Source organism: Alexandromys fortis, unplaced genomic scaffold (assembly GCF_014885135.2).
Source record: "Alexandromys fortis isolate MF-2015 unplaced genomic scaffold, M_Fortis_MF-2015_v1.1 scaffold_5, whole genome shotgun sequence".
Classification (NCBI taxonomy): domain Eukaryota; kingdom Metazoa; phylum Chordata; class Mammalia; order Rodentia; family Cricetidae; genus Alexandromys; species Alexandromys fortis.
In genome coordinates, this window is record NW_026067924.1 from 20,103,821 (window position 1) to 20,120,564 (window position 16,744).

General features: G+C 41.8%; 1 protein-coding gene across 1 annotated transcript in view; it reads left to right on the forward strand.

The window, feature by feature from the left end:
- Rala (RAS like proto-oncogene A) overlaps positions 1–16,744 on the forward strand; it is a 47,891-nt gene that overhangs the window by 26,154 nt on the left and 4,993 nt on the right. Inside the window, exons 2-4 of the mRNA XM_050142341.1 lie at positions 3,668–3,817; positions 8,008–8,216; positions 12,739–12,913. Coding sequence (XP_049998298.1) covers positions 3,704–3,817; positions 8,008–8,216; positions 12,739–12,913 — 498 coding nt within the window. The 5' untranslated portion in view covers positions 3,668–3,703. The remainder of the gene's footprint in view (positions 1–3,667; positions 3,818–8,007; positions 8,217–12,738; positions 12,914–16,744) is intronic.

Sequence of the window (16,744 nt, forward strand, 5' to 3'; positions counted from 1 at the left end):
TAATTAGTGATCTGTAAAAGGTAGGAGTCATTGACATGAAGAGAACCATTGTGGCTTGAGAATCTATTGTCAATTTTAAATTCTTGGTTTCTAGCAATTATTTACAGATGTAATTTTGAAAGCATTACTAATCAGTATGTCCTTAAGACAGTACCTGACTTTCACAATAAATATACTTTGGTATGTGTTTGGGTTATAGGGAAAAGTTTGGTCATAGGAAGTCTTAAGTCAAAAGATCAAAGAAACCAATATAAAGAGAACACAAACTCTGCCTTAAAAAGACTTTCAAATGTTAGTAAACTAAAAGCTGTACTTAGATTCTTATTTTAAAATGTTATATTTGTGGCCAAGCTTGACTTTGCATGCTTATAGTTCCTGTACTTGGAAGGCTGAAGCAGGAGAATTATAAGTTCCAGGACAGTTTGTCTTAGAAGCCAGAGGGATCATGTACACCACAATAACAGGGTCCACAGAATCAGCTAACCAGGTCTCACAGGGGCTCACAGAGACTGAACCAACCCACAATCAGGGAGGCTATATGGGTCTGATTTAGGTCCTCTGCATATATATTATGGTGTGTAGCTTGATGTTCTGGTAGGACTCCTAACAGTGGGACAGGGGCTGTCTCCAACTCTTTTACTACTTTTGGGATGCTTTTGGGACCCTTTGCTTACTGGCTTGCTTTGTCCAGCCTTCTTATGAGTGTATGTGCCAGGTCTTATTATAACTTGTTATGCCATGTTTAGTTGATATCCCTGGGAGGCCTGCTCTTTTCTGGTGGGAAACATAGAAGGAGTGGATCTGAGGGAGAGGGGAGGTGGAGGGAGGGACTGGACGGAGAGGAGGGAGGAGAAACTGCAGTAGGATGTAATATATAAGAGAAGAATAAGTGTTCAAAAAATAAAGGTCAGGCTGCTTGCCGGGCGGTGGTGGCGCACGCCTTTAATCCCAGCACTTGGGAGGCAGAGGCAGGCGGATCTCTGTGAGTTCGAGACCAGCCTGGTCTACAGAGCTAGTGCCAGGACAGGCTCCAAAACCACAGAGAAACTCTGTCTCGAAAAAAAAAAAAAAAAGATCAGGCTGCTTACTTGTAGCACATCACGTTTGCAACTCTTATAACTAACTCATCTGTTACAGGAAATTAAACAGGACATATACCATAGAGTTGCCCATAAATGAACTAGACCAAGGTACTGTGTACAGTGTACTCAAAACAATGCCTGGCACTTAGTAAGTACTCAATAAATGTTATTGTCCCTGAGACAGATAGTATAGAATAGTTGAGAGGGCAGAATCAGCATTGCTATGATTTCTCTGCTGCCTGTCATTGCAGCCCACGTCTCTCCAGCTCTATGTACAACTAAGATCAACTCCTGTATTTGCAAGTCTTTTTGTTTGGGGAGAGGGGATTGGATATGATAACAGGGTCCCCTGTAGTTCAGGCTAACCTTGAGCTCCAGTGTAACCAAGCATGACCTTGAACCCTTGGATTCTCCTGCCTTCACTTCCCAAGAACTAAAATAACAGAAGTGTGCCACCAAGTTTTTCCAACCGTTTCCGCTCTTACCCTTGTGCCATCAGTTCTCCTCATAGCCAGGATGATCTGTCAGAGAACTCAGATGAAATTATAGCAGACTCCTGCTTAGAAAGACTGCCACTTTCCTTGTCTACTTACCATAAATCCAAGCACTTTTCCACACTTTCAATGCCGTTTGTGATCCTTCCTCTCCCTGCCTGTCAGTCCTACTTCATGCTGCTTTCATGGTACTTATGAGGCTTCATCTTCACCAGCTTTCCTAGTCCTCGGAGCATGCCAGTTCCTCCGTGTTGTAGATGGTGTGTGCTGTATTCCTGATGTCTGAAATGCTCTGCCCTCAGAACTGGCAGGCGCTTCTGTTCTCAGCCCTCAGATGTCACCCCTTCAGAGAAGTCAGTCTTGACTCTCTGTTAACCTAATCCATCTCCCTGCTCTTTATCCCATCACACACACACACACCCTCCTTTTTATTGAACTAGTAGAATTTTCCTATTTTTATGTATGTCTAATGTTCTGGTAGGAAGGGACTTTAGCTGTTTATCATGTAAAGCACCACCCAGATTAGTTATTATAGTTTGGTTTTAAACATGGAAAGCTTGGTTGCTAACTTGTGGTGCTGTTGGGACATGGTAGAATGTTTAGGAAGTGTGACCTAGTAGAAAGAAGTTAGGTCATTTGGGGCATGCCCTTAAGGGGGATATTGGGAGCCCCTTTCCTCTCCTTTCTGTCTTTGTTTCCTGACCTCCATTCAAATGGAAATCTTTGGCTTGCTACACATTCTTTGCTGTGATTCCCAACCACAGGCCCAAAGCAATACCACCAAGAACCTGATAACCCAATTGTGGTCATCCGCTTGTCCACCCTGGCATGTGCATGCCTACAGTCTTAGATCATGTGTGCACAAGCATGTATGCACATACACACACTCCTATGTGACAGTAATTAGTTTAAATGAGTAACCAAATGGGCATGGTGGTCCTGCAGTGAGGTGGCTTCTGGCATACAATGCCTGAGAAAACCCATATTGAACAACTACACACTCAGGTAATTTCCAAATTGTGAAGGGGCTTATTAAAGGAAAGTATTAGATGCTACCTGGGAACACAGAAAAAGAAAGCCTAATTTATATTGAGTGTTCCGGTAAGACTGAGACCCCAAAACTGGGAAGAGATAGCTGGATTAATAGGAAAGTTTATGGCAAAGGTGGAAGGCAAGAAAGGGCATTTACAGAAGTTTTGGCTGCCTGAGCTGAGACACAGGGCATGAGGTAGGCAGAGAGGGATAGGTCTAAACTGCTGCTAAGCAAAACTGTTACCAAAATGTGGAGGAGGCACTGCAGGGGGAGCTGTAACCCTTGGTGCCTAACAGCACAATCTCTTTGCTTGAACCTCCCTACAGGCTCAGCATTTACCGTGTTTGCAGCCTTTTCCCTCCTAAATCCTGGTACCCTGGCCAAAGGCAACTGTGTGCCCTTAGCACCCATTACCACTACAGCTTCTGTAAGAATCTAAACTCCACAATGAGAGCCTTAATATAGTAAACAAATGAATATCCTAAGGAAAGCAAGGGCATGCTATATCAACACAATCAAGTTATATTGATTATTCCAAAAACCACAGATGTCCCCATAGCATGGTTGTTGAATTGTTCCCTGCTGGAATCTTATTTGTAAGTCTGTTTCCGGTTGTTAGATGAGATTTCTTCACTTACAGCAAGCCTTTCCAAGGAGGTCCTTAGTGCAAATGGCAGTCTCTGTTTCTTACTGAAAATAGGAGAACCATTTCTTTAAGCGTTGCCCGTATGAATTAATATGAAAACAAAATAATCCTTTAGGCTGTCCTTGCTCTTTGTGAAGATACTCCACTGTAACTGATGCCGCATTATTACCAGCACTGGGAAATTTTCACATCTGGTCACAGCTCATTACAGAATCTATCAGAAGATAATGCCCTTGAATCACTCTTGACTCGATGCTGTTGTGTTCTCTGGTGGATGACTCTTGCTCTCAGAATGTGCACTCTGCTTCCTGTCTGTTTCCAGTCACTGCAGAATGAGCGCTGGCATTGTGTTTCTTTCCTCCACTGGAATTCTAAGGAGGGTACTGAGCTCTACCTGTTTCATTTGTCTTAGATTCTTCTTATTCCTCTGAAGACTCTGGGAAACAGGATGGCTGCAAATAAACCCAAGGGTCAGAATTCTTTGGCCTTACACAAAGTCATCATGGTGGGCAGTGGTGGTGTGGGCAAGTCCGCCCTAACTCTGCAGTTCATGTATGATGAGGTAAGTGCCCACTTCACTTGGGTAACAGAGGTTAGGCCTGGAGAGGGGAGTCCTTAAGCTTAGTTTAGTGGGTTTGGTTGGATCCTTTCAGTCCTTGAAAGCTCTTAATACTACTTTTCCACTTTAAAGGTTTTAGCTAACATCTGTACCTACTTAATTTTACAATCGAAAACTCAAGAGCCAGTCTCTAGACCCCAGGCTTTCGAATAAAACTGAAAACTGTCTTGTTTTTCTGAGTAATCTAACGTTAGTGTTTTAAAAAATATTTTAATGACAATTTCCTACTTGCATTTCTAGTCAGTGTAGAACATCATTGAGACTGAAATTAACAAATGCAGTGTTTGTTACATAACCTCAGAACAAAGTCCATGTTCATCATGGTATTGCATCCACCATTAAACAGATACAGGCCCAGGCCGTGTCACTAAAACTTGTTTAGTCAGGTTACAGATTTCTGTGTATGTGTGTCAGGCTGCTTTCTTTCCCCAATGGAATATTATGAAATCTAATTATTGTAATAGATAATAAAATTATGAGCATATATTTTATTTTTTATTCTCAGCTCCTCTCAATAGAATCCCTGTTTATGGTCACAGCATACTTTCCTTTTTAATCCTTTTAACAGTCCTGGTAGGTAAGTAGTAGTGTCCCCATTTTAGAAGAAAGAAAGAGAACCTCAGAGAAGTTCCATCATGCCCAAGAAGAATCATCTCTAGTGAATGTTCAACTGTTAAACTTGGTAGTCTGACCAAGAAAAAGAAAAAGCACCCCTCGCCTGTTTCTGTTGCTTTCGTGTCCGCACTTTCGCACACAGCCGCACCCTCAGTCAGACCCACGATTGTCCTAGTTGTCCTAAGAAAACTTGGGAGGAGGCCGCGCAGTACTGGTTTATTTGTTCATTTGCATTTTACAACCATTCATTTCGTATCTGTCTTCTCTCAAACTAATCTTTGTATTAGTCCTTCACTCCCCTTTTTTGGTTGGGGATTTGAAGAAGGGTCTCACTGTCTAATCCCGACTGACTTGAAACGCAGGGCAGTTTATCTGCAGTAGCTTCCCACATGCTAAGATTATAGGCCTGAGCTACCATGCCCATCATTAATCCCTTTCCTGCAAGTAAGGAAACCAAAAATAAGAACATTCATGTTTTAACTTTTTAAAAATAGTTGAGACTTCATTCTAATAGCTATAATTTCAGTGCTTGCCGGTGACAACTGAAAACAAGGATATGAAACAGCTGATTATTAGTTATGTACTAAAAGTAGTAAACTGCTCCACAACACTAAATAAACCAGTTCTGAGGTTTCCCCAAGACAAACTGAACAGCTCCAGCTTCTTTAGTGTTTATCAGACACAAAATAAAAAGTAGAGGTCATCATTGGATGGCAGGTCAGACCCGTGCAGGCCGAGGGAGGCAGCCGCTTCACACATGGAGATGGGTGTGCTCATCTGCCCTGCCAACTTGCACCAGCTCCTGATCTGCCGCCAGCATGCACAAGCGGGCCAAGAACAAGGTGGGAATGTGGGTTGCCTTCTAGCCCAGCCTCTCACTAGCCAAAGGCAAGGCCAGGCCCTGCACCCCCATGGCTGCCAGTCTGCCCCAAGGTCTCCACAAGTACAAGCAACCTGTGGAATGCAGATGACCCAGAGACCCAAAGGCAGTCAGGACACAGGTCTCCGCTGTGGTCCTGCCGCTGATGGTAACAGCTGTCCCAGGGGGTTCATATCCAGGCAGTACCCCAGGCATATTGAAGTGTTCTTCTCTTACTTTTTTTTTTTTTTAATGCACTGAGTTTGGTGGTTGAAAACCAACCACCAAAATGAATCCTGATACTGGTCTACAGCTTGCTGACTCCAGGAATCAAGTGCCCTGATACCCAAACCCCTCCTCACTATTATCAGGGAATTGGAATATCAGAAACTGGGTAGAAACAGAAACCATTTACATTAATTAAAACCTGGCTTTCACTTGTATGTGCATGTGACCATCCCATGAAGACAGCTGTGGCACTCAGGACCATGGAATCATGCTTGCCACATGAGAGGAAAGCTGATGGCAGAGAAGAAGTAAGATGAGGAAGGATCTCGTTCTCTTCTGGTTCCAGACCTGATTAGACAGCCAATCTAATCCTGTATAGAGACATCCCTGCTGGTGGGACAGGTGACCCAAATGTACCAGTTCTGTGGTGCAGAGAGTGCAACCCCCAGCTTATGTGTGATCTCAGCTGCACTCGTGGGACTGGGGCGGTCCAGTTAGTGTCTGCTTGTTGGCAAACACCACAGTAGCATCCCATAGTTCAGCCTCACCCAACATCTCGATGACTCCTCAGGAGCCTCATTCACACACTATGCATTATGAAGATGAAGCCATGGGTGTTTTGGAAGTAGCACCCTGGCAGCCAGTCTTGTCCTGGTTGCCCACACCGCATGTGGTTAAGCTGATGTCCTTGTACTCAGCAGTCACCACTCAGAAATCAGTGGCAGGAATGGTGATTCTTGTTTCATCAGGCTTCAGTTGTGTAGAAGTCTTGTCTTATCATCTAGGTTCATCATGAGGGAAAAAAAAGGCTCTTGAAGAGCTTTGCAAAGATACTTGCCATGCTAATATACAGAAAGAAGACCTCAGCAAAGCCTGCTCAGAACCAGGCGCTGGTTTCACTCCAACAAGATGACGAGGTTCTCTATAAACATATACTTAATGAAGCAGCTGGATAAAAGATTAACTCAAAAAATCAATAGCCCTCCTATATACAAATGATAAATGGGCTTAGAAAGAAATCAAGAAAACAACACCCTTCATAATAGCCACAGATAATATAAAATATCTTGGTGTAACTCTAACCAAGCAAGGGATATACTTGTATGACAAGAACTTCAAGTCTTTGAAGAAAGAAATTGGAGAAGATATCAGAAGATGGGAAGATCTCCTATGCTCAGTGGGAGTAGGGGGCTGTCTTTTACTCTTGCTGACTTTTGGAACCCTTTGCCTCGTATTGAGTTGCCTTGCCCAGCCCTAATACATGGGAAGGTGCTTAGTCTTACTGCAACTTGACATGCTATGTTTTGTTGATATCCATGGGAGGTCTGCCCTTTTCTGAATAGAAATGGAGGAAGAGGAGGATGGGAGAGGCAGAAAGGGAATGGGTGGGAAGAGACTGGGAAAAGAAGAGAAAGGGGAAACTGCAGTTGGGATGTAAAATAAATTTTAAATTTTTTAAAAAAAATTATGTTTTAAATAATTATTGTGATTATACCACAATGGTTCTCAACCTGTGGGTTACAACCCATTTGGAGGTTGAATGAGCCTTTCACAGGGGTTGCCTAAGACCATCAGAAAACACAGATATTTCCACTACAGTTTATAACAGCGAAATTACAGTAATCAAGTACCAGCAAAAATAATTTTTTGGTTGCGGGTCACCACAACGTGAGGAACTATAATAAAGGGTCCCAGCATTAGGAAGGTTGAGAGCCACTGGTCTCATGTACTGTCTACTGTTCTAGACTTAGGATGTATGTAACTGAGTAAGTAGCAGTTCAGGGCCCTTACTGTCAAAGGTAAATTTTAATAACTGATATAAACACTAAGCAAATATTGAAAATATTTATAGAAACAAATTTTAAAGACCCACACAACGTACGTGCATGCATATGTGTGTGTGAGAGTGAGAGAGAGAGCCCACGTGCGTACACACACATGCACATGCTCACATAGCAAAGAGATCTGTGGATATAATAATGGGAGTAGGGATGGCACTGTTTAAAGGTCAGGTAGTTTGGGATCCCAAAGGTTACAGTTTTTTGTATTGACTTGTCTTGTAGAGAAAGAATTAGTGGTGCTTATCTAAATACTGGCTTGTTAGTAGCTCCATAATTCTGGTACCAAAATCTTGTATATTTGGAATCATCTCGAGTGGGATTCTAAATCTGATAAAAAAAATATATGTGTGTGTAATGTTTTTCATATGTATAGTGCTTTTAGAAAGAAAACAGACTAATTTTAAGCTATAAATAGCCTAGAAGTAAGACTTCAGTCTAATCTTTTTGCAGATAAAGAAGCTGACCAGTTATCTAAAATGAAAATCAATATAGTTTTTACCATTTTGGGGAAACAGGTAAAGAGTAATGATTTCTTAAAAGGATTTTTTAAGAAGTAAAACTAATAATTAAAAAATGGACATATTTTCCAGTTTGTAGAGGACTATGAACCTACCAAAGCAGACAGCTACAGGAAGAAGGTAGTGCTGGATGGGGAGGAGGTGCAGATCGACATCTTAGACACAGCTGGGCAGGAGGACTACGCTGCAATTAGAGACAACTACTTCCGAAGTGGGGAGGGGTTCCTCTGCGTCTTCTCTATCACAGAGATGGAGTCCTTTGCAGCCACAGCGGACTTCAGGTATGGCTGAGCCTGATCTCATTTGTACACACAACTGTTCTTTCCAGAGACCGGTGGGTCGCTGGAGCTGTTTGCTCAAACAGTGTGTCTTTCTACTTTGATCTCAGCGTGTAACTCTGACCACTGTGGATAGATGCACACATACTCGGGTCTTAGAGCCACCCTCGTGCTGGACATTGTCGTTCTAAGGACCCAGAGGGTCACAATGACTCTCCCATATTTCTTGTAGTAGTTATTAATTTCTCAGCACCTGTGTCATGGTCACAGACACATTGATTGCCATTCTCCTTATAGTATAGGTGTCCAGAACTTTCAGCTGATATATTCTCATTTATAAAGTGAGAATAATGAACACTGTAGATTAGCATATTGATTCTGTTGTACAGTAGATCTTCTTTACTTTCTACCTAATCAGTGTCTGGCATACATTTGGTGTAGAGATATCAGCATGAACAGTCTCTGGAGTAATCATGAAAGTACTGAGTGCATCATCAAAGATGCTCTTTCCTTTTATAGTTTTGTTTCTGTGATAGGAATTTCACTGTGCGAGACACAAAGGAAGCGTGTGATAAATATGTTCTCTAATAAGATCTTCACAGCCTAGTTGTATATATAAGGCATGAAGTAAAACCCGATGGAGGGTAAAGTAGGAAACATGGGCAGTGATCATCATAGAAGATCCAGAAAGGCGAGGGATTGGGAAAATTTCACATAAAAGATGAGCCTGTAAGAAATGGTGAATCTTAAGGGAATCTAAGAGAGCATGTAATTGAGAAAATGCACAAGATGAACTGATTTATCAGATTAAATGTGTTTCTGTAAAGGAATGTCATATGTGATGCTGCATAGAGAATTACAGATCCTGGAAACTTAGCAACTGAGAGTCATGCCTCCAGAAAATGTGAACGGGTTTATTATGTAGCAGGCCCTATTGTAGGTAATGGAATAAATTTTCACCATAGTGGTTATTGACCACTCTGGGAATTGAGATGATGGATTCTTCTGTGACCTCCAGTGTTGCCCTTCCCATAAAGTGGGCCTAGTGGCTCAGCACCAGCGGGAAAGCCCGTGTGAGACAGTCTGACTGGCCATGGAAGATGCTCCACATGATCTAACCTGAAAATATAGCCCAGGTGCTGCTTTCTAAATAGCCTCGCGCCGGGCGGTGGTGGCGCACGCCTTTAATCCCAGCACTCGGGAAGCAGAGGCAGGCAGATCTCTGTGAGTTCGAGACCAGCCTGGTCTACAAGAGCTAGTTCCAGGACAGGCTCCAAAACCACAGAGAAACCCTGTCTCAAAAAACCAAAAAACTAACAAACAAACAAACAAAAAAATCTAAATAGCCTCGGCCTCCACCATTCCTGCTCCTCTGTACCAAGGCAGGCCATTGCTTCCTTTCTCTCAGATGATGTGTTTGTACAGTATTCGTGTCACACTTTTTAGTATGTGTGGGTGGATGTCTGCATGTATGTCTGTGCACCATAGAGGCCAGAAGAGGACATTGGCTCCTCTAGCACTGAAGTAGCACAGCCAGGTGGGTGGGAGTAGGACCCTGGTTCTCTGGAAGAACAGGAAGTGCTCCAACTCTCTGAGCTTCACACTTAAGCCTTGTACTGAGTTTGACTTACATAGTTTTCTATACCAGGTAAGGAAACCTGGGAGAACAGAACCCATTTCTTTCTCACCTGCAGCAGTTATGATCATATAACAGTATGGCACATGGTAATATATACTAGACTTGAAAACTGTGAACTCTGAACTTTTTGGAGCTCCCTTTCCTTATTTCAGAAATGAAATTGGGCCAGATTTTAAAGGGACTTTCATATTTTAAAAATTTTATAGCAATGTATATATTAAAATAACCATAGCATTAAGCAAAATGTATGAAGATTTCAAACCTAACAGTATCTGTCTATGACAGCAAAGTAGTTAATTTAAAAAAAAAAAAACTTGTTAATCTTAAGAAAAATCATCTTGGGCATAGAGTGATGGTTCTGTGGTTAAGATCACTTGTTGCTCTTTTAGAGTGCCCAGGTTCGGTTCCCAAAGCCCACGTGGTCTGTTACAACCATCCGTAACTGCAATTCTAAAGAATCCAATACCCTCTTCTGACCTCCACAGGTACCAGGCTTGCATATAGTACACAGACATACATGCAGACAAAATATCCATGCATAACATAAATAAATCTAAAAAAGATTATGAAAAGGAAAGTCACCATCTTGCCTCTGGTCCAGGTCTTCCATGTTTCTGCTAAATTTGGTCACTGGTTTCAGAATGAGTCTGCTTGCAGCACCTGGCGAAGTGGCATTTATCAACACAGGAGAACTAGGGTCAGAAGTCAGTCACCCACCAAGTAGTTAGGGAGACTGAGTGGTAGTCCTTGTCCTTAGTGTCTTAATTCAGTCTTCTGCCTGTGAGGAAACTGGCTAAGAAAGTCACTTACAAGGACCTGAGCCCAGCACTGGAGGTGGCAGGGCTACAGAGAGAGCTTGAGGCCAGCCTGGAACCATGAGAATATGTCTCTCAATGGACAAAAAAGTAAGAAATTTTGTTGTTACCAGCCCAGAAACAAACTATAATGGGCCAAAAATTCTCTCCACAAACATATAAATTAAATAGCAAAAATGGTGATATGCTTTTTCAAGATATTGTGAATGATAGCAAATATAACATATGTAACTTACTAATCAGATATATTTTGCTGACTTATTACTCAAATAGTCCATTAATGTTCTCATTTTCTTTCAACTGAAAATGTTTCTGTTCCTATAATTTCTGCATCTTCTAATAATTTCAAAGGTATATAATTCTATGATAGCAACATCTAAGATATTGACTTTGGTTTCTTAGTTTAAATTTGTAATTACACTTATTTATTTTGCACATGTGTGCATACCTACACCTGTGTGCATTTGCTGCAGTGTAAATGTGGAAGTCAGAGGACAGTGGGAGTCTACTCTCTTCTGTCATGGGGGTCCCAGAGAAGAAACTTGGGTTGTTAGGCTTGGTGACAGGTGCCTTTACTATCTGAGCCATGCAGCCAGCCTATGTTTCTTCATTTTTAAACTGAAAAGGCCAGACAGGGTTGTGGATACCTGTAACTCCAGTTCCCTGTGATACTGAGGCAGAATGATCACAAGTTCAAGACCAGGCCACACTGGCAACTTAGTGAGACTTCTCAGAATGGAAGGGAATGAGGTCATAGCTCAGTGGTACAGCTTTACCCAGCATGCCCAAAGCCTGGGATTCAATCCTATGACCTGTAAAATAAATACACAAGCAAACTTGCTGAGGATCTTCCTCCAGTAGGCAGCACGAGCACCTGCGACTCATAGGTAAGCACTTCCCTTCTAATTCTCACAGCTACAGTGTGAGAAATACATTGTCGGGCCATCTTACAGATGAGGGAGTGAGGCACAGAAGTACTTTGCTAAACAGTCACGTGACTAGGAAGAGCAGAGCCACAGTACTTGGCAATTGGTGATATCTTTCTAACATATAACAGCTTTAAATACAAAAGCTACTTTCAGAAATTTCTGTCCTTCGTGAAGCTGTCAAAGCACTTTGGGGGAACCTTTAGAATATAATAAGAATAGTGTTACCTATCTCTGAAAGCTTCTTCCATAATCCCAGTTGAATTGTGAGAAAAACATCACAAAAACCAACTGAGAGACATTCTGTGATGTTCCTCAAATCTTCCAAGGTAATCATCAAAACAAGAATAGTCTGAGAATCCACACAGCCTATTGTAGTGTCAGGAAACTAAGTGTTGCGTCATATCCTGAATGAGTGCCTGGAGCAGGAAAAAGATGCTGTGTACAAACTGGGAGTGTCTGGCCGAGAATGGGACTCAGTGGTGGAACACCTGGTTAGCGTCTTTGAGGCCCTGGGTTTCATATGAATCCGGGGGAGGAGGGGAACGATAATAAAAGAAATAAAAATACAACTAAGGATATCTGAATAAATTTTGAATTGAATAGTAAGTGATATGTAATGTTGCTGATGCATGAAATGTGCTCACACATAGCATCCGAAGAAGTAGAGTCACCTGCATGGGAGTATGTCCTCACATGCTCCTGCCATGTTTGTGCTCCCTCCTTTGCTGTATTTTTCCATTGTTATTTAGGAAATATGTAACTGAAGTGATCAATGATAGGTAATAAATCAATTTGTTACTATACAGAAACATGGTTGTAAGTAAATCTGATTGATGGCAGCTGGCTAGTTGTTGTAGAGTTTATTTTTAGATTTATGTGTATGAGTGTGTTTTGGCTGCATGTAGGTATGTGAACCATATGGTGTGCCTGATCCGTACAGAGATCAGAAGAGGGCATCACATCCCTTGGATCTGGAGTTAGGAATGGTTGGTAACCACTGTGTGGGTGCTGGGAGCTGAACCTGGGTCCTCTGCAAGATCAACAAGTGCTCTTGACTGCTGAGTCATTGCTCCAGCCCCAATTTTGTGATCTTTAATGTACAGGCCTTGTGTTAATATTTCTCTCTTGCTTTTACTTATCAGGGAGCAGATTTTAAGAGTGAAAGAAGATGAGAATGTTCCATTTCTCCTGGTTGGTAACAAATCAGATTTGGAAGATAAAAGGCAGGTTTCTGTAGAAGAGGCAAAAAACAGAGCTGACCAATGGAATGTTAACTATGTGGAGACATCTGCTAAAACGCGCGCCAATGTTGACAAGGTAAAATGTGGCTTTCACTGTTACTGCGCTGTGTGTGCGTTGTTGATTGACCCTGTTTAATCAACAGGTAGACCTACTTTATCTAGATTCTGAGATCCAAACGAAGATTTAATAGAGTTTTTTGGGTTCTTTTTTAGTTTATTTGTTGTGGGGGAGGAGTGCCATAGCATAGCTATGAAGGTCAGAGGATAGCTCATAGGAGTCTGAGTCTGCCCTCTACTCATCCTCAGGCTTGTTGTCAAGCACCTTTATCCACTAAGCCATTCCTCCACCTCTGACAGAGACTGATTTATACCCTCCCTCAATGCTTAAGTAAGACGTGTTAAAAATTTATACTTGCTGGTGGTTTTAGTGGTGGCACACACCTTTAATCCCAGCACTTGGGAGGCAGAGGCAGGTGGATCTCTGTGAGTTCAAGGCCAGCCTGGTCTACAAGAGCTATTTGGAGAAGAGCTAGGATGCTAGGACTGTTAAACAGAGAAACCCTGTCTCAAAAAAAAAAAAAAAAAAAAAATTATACTTCACCTAGTCTTTGATTTTCTCAGCTATAAGACCGTACAGCTAAATGTGCTTTTTTTTTTTAATCACCAGCAGCATTCCCCCACCCCACTTACTGCCTTATTTTTAATGGGATTGTCTAAAAGAAATTCTCTAGACCCTAACATGCCAGCACTGTATGTGTCTGCCCTGACTGATGCCTTCCTGGTGCTGGGTAAGGTTGGAATGGGAGGGTGCCCTCTGGATGGAGGAACTCCTATTTAAGATTACCCTAAATCTCCATTACTACAGTGATTCTTTACTCTCGGCCTTTGTTTCCGTGAGCACAAAGGGAAATGCTCTACACCCCCCATTATCTTCCCACAAGAAGATACAGACCCTTCTTGGGAACTATATAGAACCCTTTCCAGGATTAGGGGAGACTCTCTTCAGGGCTGAGATGGCTCTGGCTCTTGAAGACTCCCGGTAGGATGCTCTCCGGTCTCTGTGTATTGTGACTATCCAGAGGAGCCTCTTAAGCCCACTATGCAGGCTAACTGTTGGTTAATCCTAACAAGCACACATCCTAAAGGCTCACCAGATTTAAGACTTTTCTGGAACAGGACCTGAGCATTTGCCTTTCTAGAAAACTCCTATATGGAGTCACATTGCTGTAGATGGCCTCAAATTTTTGTGGATTAATCTACTTATACTTAGAAGTCTATAATCCTGATTCAGAAAGCATAAGGTCAGCCAGGTGTGGTAGCATGACCTTTAATCCCAACACTGGGGAAGCAGAGGCAGATCTCCGTGAGGTCAAGGCCAGCCTAGTCTACATAGTTACAGTGAGACTTTGTCTCAAAAAGAAATACTCACATATTCACTAAGAAAATTGAGTTATAAACATAAAGCTTAAAAAATCGTAAGTTCTTTTTGTTCAGCTGTGTCTTAGGTTTCTATTGCTGTGAAGAGACACCATGGCCACGGCAACTCTTTTAAAGAAAAACATTTAATTGGTAGCTTATAGTTTTAGAGGTTTAGTCTGTCATCATCATGAGGGGACATGGCTCCATGCAGGAAGACATGGTATTGGAGAAGGAGCTGAGAGTTCTACGTCTTGATCAGCAGGCAGCAAGGAAGTGAATTGTCTCAGTGGGTATAGCTTGAGCATAGGAGACCTCAAAGCCCACCCTACAGTGACGTACTTCTCCAACAAGGTCACACCTACTCCAACAAAACCACACTTCCTAGTAGTGCCACTCCCTATGAGCTTACGGGGGCCAACTGCATTCAGACTGCCACAATCTGTAATAGGTATGATGGTGTCATTATGATTGAATTTTTTTTAGAAGTGTGGTCAGACTTTTAGTACTTGTGCACAGTGAGTCCTACAATATTTCTGTTCCATATACTGTATTGGTTTCCTGTAAGATTATGTCAAATATTTTTTAGATTTATCTACTTATTCTATTTTTATGTGCATTGATTTTTTTTTTTTTTTTTTGAATTTTCGAGACAGGGTTTCTTCGTAACTTTTGTTTCCTGTCCTGGAACTCGCTCTTGTAGACCAGGCTGGCCTCGAACTCACAGAGATCTGCCTGCCTCTGCCTCCCGAGTGCTGGGATTAAAGGCGTGCGCCACCACTGCCCGGCTGTGCATTGATGTTTTGCCTATCTGCAAGTGTTGGATCCTCTACAACTGGAATTACAGACAGTTGTGAGCTGCCATGCGGGTTCTGGGGTCTCTGGAAGAGCAGCCAGTGCTCTTAACCTCTGCTTAACCTCTGAACCATCTCTCCAGTCCTTATGCTAAATATTTTTAAAGTACTTATAAAAAGTATTTTAAGATTCAGTGTGAGGGAAGTGAAAGGAGAAATTAAACACTGTTGTTACGTATGCATATCATTCTTCCTAATTGTCTTAAACGGCTCATGAACACACTAAGTGACTGGGACTGAGAGGAAAAGGAAGAGAGGTAGCAGCCGTCCACAGAGATGACCTGTGCTGTCACAGCCATGTGGTCGTCATCTGCTGACCTCAGAAGACATGGAAGTGAGGTCAGAGCTCTTACAGGACAGTGAGAAGACAGCCAGCAATCTACCAAAGACTACAGTCCAAAAAGGAAGAAATATGTAGATGGCTTTGCATTTGAAAAGGAGCTTAGTCTTATCTATATAAGCAGAAGTACTATTTAAAAATATAATGTCATATTTTTTAATCCATCTTATTTGGGAAAAAATGAAGATATACATTCTTGGCAAGAATATAGAAAACGCCTCATGTTTATAGAAGGGCAATGTGATGATTATCTATCAAAATTATGACCCACTACTTCAAATTCTAAAAGTGTATTTATCCTAGCATGGACAAGGGGAAGTGACAAAAAGTCCCACTCCTAACCAAGAAACTGTTTGAATTTATGGTAACTAGGAGAGAGAAAATCAGTTTTCTTCAATGTACTGTCACTGGGTATATAACTATACTGCAGGGTGGGTCCCGTGCTCAGGAGTACTTGGCTAACACAAAAGAGACTCGATGGGGTTTTTTTTTGGGGGGGGGTATTTCTGTTGAGAGGGATATGTGTTTTGATTTGTTTTCATTGTTTGAGAGAGAAAATGAAAAAATAAACTTGGGTAGTTAGGGAGATGGGGAAGACTGGAAGGAGTTGGGGGAGACAAAGAATATGAGCAAAATATAATATATGAAATAATTAAAGCCAGTAAATACAAAAGTATTGAAATAAAGCATTAAGATTTATTATAGGGAAAATCATATGCATATATACATATATATGTATATATATACAGTGATAATCATTGAAACAATATTTATAGATGCAAAGACTAGAGCTCCATGTGTCCAATAACAGAACAGTGTTAAGACACGATTAGTCTTTATAATGAACCCAGCCGTTGAAAGGAAAAGTACTTGTAACCACTGAGCCATCTCTCCCCAGCACCCACAAGTTTTTTGGGTGCTCAGCAAAAGGCAGGGATTCTTTCTGTGGTGACCAAGTGCCCATCATGATAGTGTCCTTGTGTCCATCATCTTTACAAGAAACCATTTTCATATGACTCTGCCAGCCCAATTCAAACAGCCTTTAGAACTTGCAAGAAAATGCTGAACCCTGGCCACCTGTGAACCTGCTCATGCCTTGATTGGCTCATGCAGACTGTCCATCTTCTGCAAGTCTGAAGTCCCTTTTTTCTGCCTATCTAGCAGCTTTCATACTTTTTGGTTTGTATTTACTTTATAGTAAGAACATTAGTCCTTTGTCCACATTGTCTCCTAATCTGCAGCCTGTCCTCATTCAGCATTAATTTAATTTTAATCATGGAAAGCTTGGAAGAACATG